At 59.1% G+C, this 12,306-nt stretch overlaps 1 protein-coding gene across 1 annotated transcript; it reads left to right on the top strand.

Annotated features, from left to right (window-relative positions):
• The first annotated feature begins 5,250 nt into the window (after positions 1–5,250).
• Positions 5,251–12,264, top strand: ISLR2 (immunoglobulin superfamily containing leucine rich repeat 2). Its single transcript, XM_056347851.1, has 2 exons — positions 5,251–5,489; positions 5,983–12,264. The coding sequence occupies exon 2, from the start codon at positions 5,989–5,991 to the stop codon at positions 8,086–8,088; it is 2,100 nt and encodes a 699-aa protein (XP_056203826.1). The 5' UTR covers positions 5,251–5,489; positions 5,983–5,988; the 3' UTR covers positions 8,089–12,264.
• The last annotated feature ends 42 nt before the right edge of the window (positions 12,265–12,306 follow it).

Here is a 12,306-nt window from a genome sequence, read left to right as displayed (position 1 = left end):
CGCTGTTCGCCCTGCCCGGGCAGCAGCAGGTACCTTGCCCCCCCTCCCCAAACCCCCGCAGCCTGGATTTGGCCCCCGGTGAGAGGCAGAGGTGGCCCCCGGTGGCCCCAGCCGGGGCTGTGTGACACGGCAGTGAGGGACACACACCGCCAGGTGTCCTCTTTGCACAGCCGCGCTCGCCGGGCGTGCAAGGGCTGGTCCCCGCTGCTTGTGCCCGCACACGCACCCCTGCAGCCACCGGCGGTCCCTCGGGTACCTGGGAGGCACTGCGACCATCACCGGGGCGCCTGGGGTGCTGTATTGGACACGGGGCGGGGATGAACAGGTCCTCTGGGTGGCTAGACGTGGGTGAAGCCGGGCAGGAAAGGGACGCGGTGAGGGTCTCCCAGACTGGGCGGTGGGAGCTGCCAGGCTTGGAAACTGCGGGGAGACAGGGAGGAAGCGTGACCCCCCCCTTCTGGGAGCCCCCGCCACCTGCCCCCGGATCAAGCAGTGCCTGGACACAGCTGTGAGCTGTTGGAGCTGGAGCTTGGCCAGTGAGGCAGGGGTGGGCGAGAGGCTGCCCTCCCCCTGCCTGCCCTGCCTGTTGCCCTCCCCGGGCCAGGGGAGAATCAGGCCAGACCCAGCAGTTTAGAGGGAGCAACCCCAAAGGAGCCCTTACGACTGCATGGTGGCACGCAGGGCTTGTCACCAGATCCAGACAATGCCACTTCACCCTAGGGATTCTCTGGTGTCTGATCAAGGGTTGTGTTCAGGGAGCAGCCTCTACAAGGGGCACAGCCGGAGGAGAGCAGACCCCATCTGTCTGCTGTCACCCGCCTCATCAAAGTCTTGTAAAACAATAGCGAAGTCAATGGGCTGCAGGAGCCAGATTAGCTGCTGCTGTGCCCTGAGCTGCCGTAAAGCTCATCCATCCAGCAAGAGCAGGGCTGTCACTGCAGGGTGAGCAGAGCAGCACCCAGCAAGCCCCAGCCCCACAGGAAAGGGCTGCAGTGGGGGTTTCCCTGTGGAGTGAGGGCTTCCTAAAGGTCCCACCACCTTCCACCTCCAACAGGTAGCTTCTACACACTCACAGGCTGCTACAGCCCTGCTTGGGCCTCCCTTCCACCCAGAGACACCCATGAAAATCCCCCTCCAAGCCAGAGGTACAAGGAAGAATCAGTCTCTCTGGTTTTTTATGGGCAATAAATAACTTCACTGAATTAAGCGAATCTCCTGAAATGATATATAATACGCTGCTTGCTTGATTGGCTGTTATTAATAATGCATTGCTCAATCTAAACCATTCATAAAATGACTCCCTTCTAGCCCTGAGCAAAGTGCTTTGGGACTCAGCAGGGGAGGGAAAAAAAGGCAAGAAGGAGCAGCATAAATCCTTTCTGTTTATGAAAATGGATTTCTTCCCTCAACAATCATGCAAAACTAATTAGAGCCAAAGGGCTGGTTCCTCTGCATTTGATTATCCCCTGCGAGATCACTCAGGTTGGCTGGCCAGGGTGGGTAGAAGTCCAAGACAGAGAAGGATTCACCCCAATGAGCCTGACAAAGGTTACCTGGATTACATTTCTAATAAAAACATCAGACTGCTAGCATCCAGACAGGTTTGCATCCTGTGGACCATCAAAAGCAAGGATGGGGTGGTCAGGACTCGTATATTTTGAGAAGTGGCGAGGCAAAGGTGAGGGAAGACTTGTCTGGATGGAAGGAGAAGCCACATCATCTCTGGCCAGTCAGGTCCTGCAGCCAGGATGCTCTGAGGGTGGTGGCTCATGCTGGAACCTGATCTTAGTAGAGGTGGCTTGGGGCTAGAAGATAAAGATACCACCAAAACCCAAACCAGGAGATCAGCCTTCTCCTTAAATAGGCGATGCCCCTAACCAGCATGGTGAGGAGGGCTCCTCCCTCAGACACCAACTGGAGATTAATGGTGTCAATCAGCAAGTCCTCATTGACCACAGTGGTGTTCCAGTGATTCCTCCAGCTGGAAGCCTTCCCTCATTTACACCAGCGGGAGACATGTCCCCAGAGCTGCAGCGGTCAATGCCAGCTACAGACCTGGCCCCCAGCCCAGCTTCTGCTTGTCTTATGTTTAGGAGCACGCTGAAACTTAGGATGCCTGGGGCTGAGGCAGGTGTGGTGTGAGAAGGAGAGGCTGACAGCTCCAGACCCTGCTCTTCCACCCATCCACCCACCCACCAACTTATACATCCATCCACTCACCTGCCCACCCATCTATCTACCCACCTATCCATCCATCCATCCATCCATCCATCCAACTGTCCACCAATCCATGCATCTATCCACGCATTTTTCCATCCATCCATCCACCCACCCATCTATCCATCCATCTCTCCTTCCATCCATGCCTCCATCCTTCACCATACTGTCCTGGAGCTCTCATCTGAGGGATTGAAGGGTCACCACAGAGAACTGTTATTACTCCCTGTGCTCATCCTGTGGGAAACTGAGGCACAAATGGTGGCATGATCCCCATATGTCATGTCCACTGGGGAGGCATGAATGGGGAGGTGGATGGATGCTGTAACCCATGCCATGCCGCTCCGTGCTACAATGCCCTCCCAAGTGTCTAGGTTAGGGACTGGCCCTCAGGAGCACGAGAAGGGATGTGTCATCCATCCTGTTACACGTGCCTCAGCCCCTGACCTATTTCTAGCACAACATGCTGCCTCCAATGCTCCTGAAATGCCACCACCATATCTAGGACACTTGAGTTTCTTCCTTTTTGCATGATAAATGAAGGCATCTTGGGAAGAGCTCAGAGTAGCGCAGTGGAGAGCAGCCAAGCCAGAAAACAAGCGTCCTATCCATGTTGGCCACATCCTTGTGGCATTTTAACCTACTTCTATGCTCCTCAAAGCAAGTTTGCACTCCCTGTGCCTCCCACCTGAGCTCTGCACCCCACGTCCCAGCCATGAGTCAACACCAGCAAGGGCTGACCCATGGTCCTGTGGCCCCACGGCAGCACGGAGAGCCTGGGACATGCAAGAACCTGACACACAGCAGAGAGGGGTGAGCAGCGTGGGTACATATCTGGCCTGCTTGGAGATGCTGAGGCCCAGTGTGCTGCCCCATCAACCACAGGATTCCCTGCTGTGGGGCTCGCGAGAGGCTGACATCCTCTGAGTGTTCAGAGAACAAGCAAAACAGGGGGAAAAAAATGCCTATAAACACAGCTCCCGAAGTCTGGTGCTGTAATTCCCCAAGCTACAAACTGCTAGCGCTTGGAAGAGCATCAGAGTAAGGGTGAGGGCATACTTGGGTGACCAGCCAGCCGCAGGGATGGGAAGGGAGTGAGTCATGGCTCAGCCCCGAAGATGCTGGGAGCATGATGGTGGTTCAAACTCCACTGCAGCAGGAAGGGAGATGTGGAAGCACCGCCCTGTGGAGGTCTACGCTGGGTTTGAAGTGATGCCTCCCTCTTGCTTGACCCCTCTGCAGACCCCTGTAGCTCCCCAAAGTGAGGTGCCCTTGTCCATCTGCTTGGGACAGTTCCCTGAACCATGCCCAGGGGGTTTCGGGGGATGTCAATTGGGCTGGGCCAAATCCGTGCCAGGAAGCATGGGGAGAGCCGCAAAGTAGGTGGTCACAGTGCAAGACTCTTGACAGTGTTGGTTCGCTTGCATAGAAACAAGGCATTTTTGGTGGCCACACATCACCCAAACACCTCGCCCAACCCGGGGGTGTCAGCCACCCACCAACCAGATTGCAGGGTTGAAGGGAAACTGAGGCACGTCTGATGCCAACCACTTTGGCTGAGGTGGTCTCCGGGCACCAGGTGTCAGGCTGCGGGGCTTTGGACGTGGTCCTGGGAGGGTGGAGGCGCCTGGAGCCGGCATCAAGGATCAAACCTGTCATTTTGCTGTCAAGCAGCTTCCTCTCTCTGCCCCTCCAGCCATCACCCGCCCCCGTCCGCTCCACCCCTCCCGCTCCTCGTCCTTGGGAAGAGCACGCCCATCCCCGTGGCCTCGGGGCGGGGATGCGGAGCCGAGCTCCCCCGCCCCGAAGGAGAAGTGACCGGGCTTTTACTCTGCCTGCTAGCAAGCAGGGAGGCGGCGAGACCCCCCAGAGACCCCCGGGGCTCCACACCCCCGGAACCCCCCGGGACGTGCCCTGGCCCCACGGAGGGAAAATAGCCGCAGGGCCGGGCCGCAGCTCTAGGCGGGGCCGCCGGCTGTCGCGACAGAGCCGGGTCGGGGACACCGGGAGGAGCGGGCTGACCCACCCGAGTCCGTGCGGAGCCCGCCCCGGGCCCCCTCGGCAGCGCTCCCGGGCGCAGCCGCCAGTGGGGCGGAGATGGAGGGATGCGGGGGGCGGTGAGGGGGGCGGGCGGCAGGAATCGATCCTCACAAAATCAATGATTTCTTGGGTTTTTCGGGGGGGGGGGGGGGGGGGCGAGGGGCAGGGCCGGGGGTGTGGCGGGAGAATAGACACCCACGTCGAGGAAAAACTGCGGAGAGGAGTTACCGCGCCTTTCCAAGCGGCTGAAATCTTCAGGAGGAAGATGAGGGAGAATGGTCCTGTCTCGGGGACCCCCACGAGACCCCGTGCTCCCTCCGAGCCCCCCCCCCCCCCCCCGTCCCCACCTCCCCCCCACCGCCCCGCATCTCCTTCACCCTCCACTCGAATGCTTAAAAGCCTTTTGCATTCAGTCAGCGCCCTGCAGGAGGGACCCACCCGCGACGGGACGGGCTGGGGGGCGGCACACGCCGCGCATCGCCCGCAGAAATACCGCATCTCCCGGGCAGGGGGGGCGGCAGCACCGGGGAGGGGCTATCGGGAGGGCTGGGCTGGGTCCCGAGCCCCGTTTCCCCGTCCACAAGCGCTTCCCAAAGGGCTGCGGCCCCGCCGTGTCCCGGGAGACGGGGGTAGCCGTGTCCCGTGGCTGCCCCGACGGCATCCCAGCCCGTCCGGGTGGGGGGGACCGGGGGAGGCGGCCTGGAGGGAAGGCGGACAGCGGGGGGGCTGGATTATGGTTGCTGCCAAGTGCGTGTGAGTTGTACTCGTTGCTCTGCGGGGAGGGCGTTTATTATGGGTTATAAATTTTTTTTTATTATTATTTATTTGTGGGGGCGTGGGGGGGTGCCGCGCCCGCCCCGGGCAGCAGCCGGCTCTATCCCCGCCGCAGGCTGGCGAGCGGCGGCGGTGGGTGGGTGGTGGGATGGGAAAGGGGTGGTGAGGAGGGAGGGGGCAGCGTGCGGAGGGGGAGGCTGGCAGAAATGCTAATTCCTCCCTTCGCTCTCGCCTCGGCAGCCCAGTGCCCGCACGGTCCCGCTCCGGCTCGCAGCTCAGCCCGGAGGGGTGCGGGGGTCCGGGCGGGGTCCCCCACCTCCGCGCCGCGCCCCTCACCCCTGGGTCCGGGCTGGCGGAGGCTCCTCCGTGCCACAGGGACGGGGGTCGGGAGGAGGATGAGGAGGACCGGTAACGGCGAGGAGAAGCGCTGCGTGCTGCTTAACGCCACTTAGGAGCGGGTAAGGTGCGGGGTCACCCCCGATGTGGAGGGGGGAGGGGGGGCGGTGGGGGGTCAGGGGAGAGAGGAAAATAGGGAAGGAGAGAACTGGGGAGAGACGGGCGAGGGAGGGATAAAAGTGCGGAGAGGAAGAGGGAAAAGGCTGGAAGGAGAAAGAAAGAAAAAAAAAGCGAAAGAAAGAATAGAAAAAGGTAAAATTAAAGCAAAGAAGGAAGAAAACGAGATTTAATTTTTTTATTTGGAGGGGGGAGCGCAACCAAGACAAGAAAAAAAGAGTGAGAAGGGTGGGAAGAGCCGGAGGGGAAAGGGAGGAAAACGGGGGAGAGGAGGGGAAGGGGAAAGAGGGAGCGAGAAGGAGCGAGGGTCGAGGGGGCGGCAGCCGGGGGGAACTGGGCACAGACAATGGGGCGCGGCCCCGCCGGGCCGGGAGGGGACCGCGAGTGGGGCGGGGCCGGGGGGCGGGAGCCCTGAGAGCCCCCTCTGTCCCTTGGCAGGGGGAGATGGCCCCGCTGCTGTCCCTGTGGCTGGTGGCCCTGCTCGGCCTGGCCCGGGCGTGCCCCGAGCCCTGCGCTTGCGTGGACAAGTACGCACACCAGTTCGCCGACTGCGCCTACAAGGATCTCCAGGTGGTGCCCACGGGGCTGCCCTCCAACGTGACCACCCTCAGCCTCTCGGCCAACAAGATCACCTCGCTGCAGCAGCGTTCCTTTGTGGAGGTGACCCAGGTCACCTCCCTCTGGCTGGCACACAATGAGATCCGTTCCATCGAGCCTGGTACCTTTGCCATCCTGGTGCAGCTGAAAAACCTCGACATCAGCCACAACCAGATTGTGGATTTCCCCTGGCAGGACCTCTACAACCTCAGTGCTCTCCAGCTGCTCAAGATGAACAATAACCACATGGCTCTGGTGCCTCAGGGGGCCTTCCACACCCTGAAGGACCTCCGGTCCCTACGCATCAACAACAACAAGTTCACCACCCTTGCAGAGGGTATCTTCGACTCGCTTAGTTCCCTTTCCCACCTGCAGATCTACAACAACCCCTTCGAGTGCTCCTGCAAGCTCCAGTGGTTGAAGAAGTGGATGGACAGCACACTCATCTCCATCCCTGAGAAGGACTCCATCACTTGTGCCCTCCCAGAGCAGCTCCGAGGAGTGCCGGTGGGGAAGATCCCAGACGTGCAGTGCACCTCGCCTACTGTGCAGCTGACCTATTACCCCAACCTGGACACCACAGAGCTCTTTGATGGCTTCACCCTGACACTGCACTGTGCCGTGATGGGCACCCCGCCACCTGAAGTGAGCTGGAAGATCCGCACCTCCAGCCAAACCCTGGAGCTCAATGGGAACCTGAAGGAGAGCGCTGGGAAGGACCTCCCCAAACAGGACCCTGAGCGCTTCTTGGTCTTCAAGAACGGCACATTGATGATTCCCCACCTGAGCAAGCGGGAAGAAGGCACCTACACCTGCCTGGCCACCAATGAAATGGGGAGCAATCAGACTTCGGTCAACGTGGCTGTGGCAGGCACCCAGAAATACCCAATGCAGCCTGGGAGGGATGCACTGGGGGGCAAAGCACAGCCAGGTGACAAGAAGCCTGGGGCCAAGGGAGCAAAGAACAGTGTGCTCATGCCAGATGAGAGGAGCAAACCCCTCGGTCCCACCCGGCAGAGCCATTCATCCTCAGCAGCAGGGACAGAGTCCACAGGAAATGGACAAGTCCCTTTCCAGCTTCCACCCTTTGAGAAGAAGTGTGGCTCCACACAAACCAGCAAGTACATTTCCAACCATGCCTTTAACCAGAGCGGTGACTTCAAGCAGCACACATTTGACCTGGGGGTGATTGCTTTAGATGTGTCAGAGCGCGACGCCCGAGTGCAGCTCACGCCCACCTACATGCAGCCTGAGAAGGTCCACCTCAGGATGCTCTACCTGTGCCAGGAGAGCAGCCAGGGCCACGCCTTGGTCCAGTGGTCCAAGATCGAGGAAGGGGTGAACTCGTACTGGTTCCAGGGCTTGAGCCCCGGCACCAACTACTCTGTGTGTCTCACCTACCTGGGGGAGGACTGCCAGGTCCAAGTGGTCTTCACCACCAAAAAAGAGATTCCCTCGCTCATCATCATTGTGGTCGTAAGCATCTTCTTGCTGGTGCTGGCCACCTTACCCCTGATGGGGGCCACGTGGTGCCACCTCCTCTCCAAGTACCAGGGTAAGACCTACAAGCTCATCATGAAAGCCCAGAACCCCGACCAGATGGAAAAGCACATGGCCGCTGACTTCGACCCCCGTGCCTCCTACCTGGAGTCCGAGAAGAACTACAATCCCAGCGAGGTGGGGGAAGCGGATGTGGAGGAAGAAGAGGAAGAGGAGGAGGAGGAGGAGGAAGGAGGCAGGTGGAGGAGGAGGAGAGAAACCGAAGGGGCTCCAGAGCTGGAGCAAGAGGAGAGCGTGGCGGCCAGCTCCATGGTGGAGTCGCAATCCAAAGTCAACGGCGAGGAGTTTGAAGTCCGCTCCGAGTACAGCGACAAGCTGCCGCTGGGCGCCGAGGCTGTCACCATCTCCCAGGAGATCAACGGCAACTACCGGCAGCGCCCGCGCTGAGCCTCCCCGCACCCCTCTGCCCCCCTCCCCGCTCCCCACCTCCCCCCGCCACCCCCCACCCCCCCCACCCCCGCCTCCCGGGGCACCGCCGCTGCTTTTCCTTAGAGGAAAGACCGCAACATCCTCAGCGACTGCCCGCCTGACCTTCCTCCTCCTCCTCTTCCTCCTCCCTCAGGTGGCAGGTCCCCGGGGAAGGGACTTCGCCCCGAGGATGCTTGGGGCGGGCGGGATATATCTCCCAGATTTCGTTTCCGTCTTGGGTACCGGCGGTGCCTGCAACCTGCTCGGCGACAGCACCACAACGACTCCCGGTCCCCCGCCCGCCTCGGCCCTCCGCTCACCCCCTATTTTCTTTCTCCTTAAAGGAAAAAAACGAAAAAAAGAGAAAAAATGGCTAAAAGAAAAAAGCCCGATATTCCAAAACCTCTTTTTTTTTCCTGGAAACAATTGAGTCCCCGGTGGGTCCCTGCGGCTACTCGGTCCGGTCCCGCCGCTCCCTCGGTCCCCGGTGAGTCCCCTCCGCTCCCCGATCTGGCCCCGCCGAGCCCCGGTGCGAAGCTCGCCGCAGCCCGGTGCGGAACCTCTCGCTCCGCGCCGCGTCCCGGTGGGTCTCTGCCGCGCCTCGGTCCGCGCCCCGCCGCTCCCCGGGGGGTGCCTATCGCGCTCCGGTGCATCCCTATTTTCCCGGTGGGTACCGCGGCCCCCCGGTCCCTGCCGCTCCTCGGCGGTGCTCTCCGTTCCCCGGTGGGTGCCGGGGCTGCCCGGTGCGCCACCCTCCCCGCTGCCCGGGGGCCGCCGGGCTGCCCGGTGCTCTCCCCTGTGCGCTCCCCGGTGCCCTCCCCGGTGCGCCGTTCAGCACCCGGCGGGGTTGGACAGCTCCGCGCCCCCCGCCCGCTCCCCGGGGTGGCGGGGGCGGCCCGACCCCCGCGGTCCCACCCCGACTCCCCCCCGGCCCGGCGGGGCCTCTATGTGTGTTGGGTAGAGTAGCCTTGTAGCCAAGTGTCTGTGCCGTAGACGCGCCCGCGCTGCTGGCGGGCGGGCAGCCGGGGGTCCGGCCCCGAGAGGCGAGGGGTCGCCGCCGCCGCCGCCCCCCGCCTCCGGTTCCCGGGAGCCCCGGGGCCGGCGAGAGCCGCGGGCGCCTTTCTGCGAGCTTCTGTCTGTGAAAGAGTCAATAAAAGGGATTGAAAGTGGAGCCGGGTCTGTGCTTGATGGGGGCGAGGGGGAGGTTGTACTCGGTGCCCCCCCCGGTGCCCCCGGGCTCTGCCCGGTACAGCCTGGCACAGCCGAGGGGACCCCGAGGAGACTGGGGTGCAGAGACACATTGCCGCAGCTACCAGCAAAGCATGCACACAGAGTCTATAAATATACTTTTTTTCCCCTACCCATACACCATGCACCCCGTACTGTATATATGTTATATTTCTGTATTTCTGTATATCCATATTATATGTAATTCACACACATACTATATATGTAGCTACACATGCACACTATATATACACATCTATGCTGTATACACTCCTTTTATATATACGCACACTCTACGTATACACACAAATAATTGTTATATGCACTTTACTATGCACACATATTTCATATGTACTCAGGTCTATACCCATGATATAATTTTTTATAAATTCAGCATATGTATGAAAATACAATAAACCAAATATGTTATGTACTCTGTAGACACATTCTCTGTAAACCAAATATATTGAAAAATACACACAGTGTTTTTCCCCTGGCACATACACACACTCTACACACATAGCAGTACTCATACACTATATACATACATATACAGTAAGAATACATACAATTTATATAAGCTCTGTGCACCTATGTGCACACAATATATATGCTCAATATCTATACAGATACATGCTAAATACCCACACTACCCGTGTATACACACGTTCTTTCTCCATGCATGCATACGCCCAACGCTTGTCTCCTATACACACCCTGTATGTATGTACATATGTACATTCCTGGCTGGCTCTGTGCCATCCCGCAGAGCTGTGTCGGGGGCAGGATGGGGCTGCCTGGGTAGGGTTAGTGTCACCCTGGTCCCCAAGCACTCCCAGCCCCAAGACCAGGGGTGCTAAGAAGGTGCCCGGTGGATTTTCACCCCCTCCCAGCCCGGCCGGGAGCACTCGTATCTCACCCAGCTGATGATTTAAGCTCACATTTACACAGTGAAGATTTAAGGCTGCATTTGATTGCTTTTCTTATCTGTAGCTTCAAAGCCACATGCCTTCCTAGTGTCCCTGCATGAGAGGTGTCGTCCCACTGTCATGTGGGGACAGTCACCCACTCACCAACACCCATGGGTGGCCCCTGAGGCCCCACTGATGCCCCTCGCCCTTCCCAAACGCAGCCTCTGCATCCCAGTAGATCCTCCCCTTAAGCAAGCACTCGCTTCTCCATCCTCCAGAGGAAGTCTTTCTATTTTAAGTCTGGCCTCTGCATCTTTCTCCTATAGCAGGGAGCGTGGGGGAGACAGACAAAGCAGGCTGGCAAGCAAAGAGGCAGTGGGCAGGGGGTGCCCACCCAAATCCCCCAAATCCTGGGAATCTGCAGCTGCTCCACAGCAGCCCAGGTGTTTGCTCTAGCTTTTAAAACCCCGTGCCAAGCAGAGACTTCCCCTTGTAGACAAATCCCCCTCTGTGGATACACTTATAATTGAGTTTCACGCTTAGAAACATATAAGGAATAGAAAAAGAACAATCATCTCTGCCTCTGTTTAATTAGAGAGTAATAGATTTCCCCGCCTAACATATCTATAGGGAATCTCGCTGTGATGAGCTACCTACTGACACTGGATTACGCCAAGATTTGGTCCTTTTCGGGAGGGTGCTAATTAGCACCCGGTGCCCAAAGGCACAAGAAGGGGTCAGGGATGGAGCTTTGTACCCTCCCACCCCCTCCATGTCCAGGGGGGGCTGGAAAGGGTTTCTCCTGGAAAGGGTTAATGCATCCCAGCACGAAGGCTCAGCCCCTCTTGAGGCATTAACCCTTCTGCAGAGCCTGCTGCCAGCCCGGGGTTGTGTGGGACTTGCCACTCGTGATGGTGACAAGCTCACACCCACGCAGCCCGGGCTGTCACACACTTAGAGTGTCACTTAAACTGTGGGAAGGCGTCTGGCACCCTTTACCCAGGACAGCCTCAGAATAAAGCATCTTCATCCCTTCCACCCCCAAATTATCTCTTATCCCAAATGAAAAAAATAAGGGAAAAGATCATCACTGTGTCCCCCACGGTATGGTCACCGGCAGCACCACAGCCTGCACCCACTGCAGGAGTTGTGCCTCGGGGGGTCACAGATGGAGTCTGGGGTCCCTGTAGACATGGACAGAGCAGCCCCTTTGATGGTCAAGACGTGCTTCACAGAACGGGGGACTGCTGGACTATCCCCCTCCAGCCAGACATCACCCTGCCCTGCTCCAGGGTGATGGGCACTGCCGACAGCAACCCACGGGGGTCAGGAAGCAGCTCCCGTGCTGGCCCTGTCCGTGACAGCATCACACCCAAGAGGGGCAGTAGCAGCTCCCAGAAGTGCCTTGCAAAGCACATCCTGACCCCCACGGAGAAAATCCACAGTCCACCAGGCATGCCAGCACCTCCCACAGCTGCCATGCTGTGAAGCCGCCCGATGAACACTCAAGATTCAGAATAATCCCTTTCTCCCTTGCGTGGCACTATTTTTAACCCCAGGCCTGTTCCCAGCCTGGCCTCAGCCAATGCGGCATGACAAGTGTGAAGACAAGGAGCTGGGTTGGGATACAGGGAGGTGAACCTCTCCAGGGGAGCTCCAGCCCCCACCCTGCCCCACCTTGGCAAGTTCAGGGCCTTTTCCAAGGAGGGTCTGGCTTGCTCTGGGTTGGAGGTCCTTGGCCCTCTGGTTTGGAGGTCCTTGCCCCTCTGCAGAGGGATGGGGGGAAGCCCCAGTTTGGACAGTGGATGAGCATGGGAGGGCAGGGAGCAAGGACCCACTCACCATTGCGGCCCTGGATGTCCACCTCTTCCTGAGTGGTCCTGGATGCCCACCTCTTCCTAGGTGGTCCTGGCGGGCCAGAGGACGGTGCCTGAAGGATGAACGTTCCCTGATGTACTTTTAAAAGCTTTTATCAGCAGTTTATTGCAGGGCAGAGCTGGCTCTGGGTGACCTCCCTGTACCTCGAGGGCTCATCCTCCTTCCTCCTGCCACCCTAATG

This window comes from Falco biarmicus, chromosome 7 (assembly GCF_023638135.1).
Source record: "Falco biarmicus isolate bFalBia1 chromosome 7, bFalBia1.pri, whole genome shotgun sequence".
NCBI classification, from domain to species: Eukaryota; Metazoa; Chordata; class Aves; order Falconiformes; family Falconidae; genus Falco; species Falco biarmicus.
Note: the sequence above shows the minus strand (reverse complement) of the source record. Positions and strands in the feature narration are given on the sequence as shown.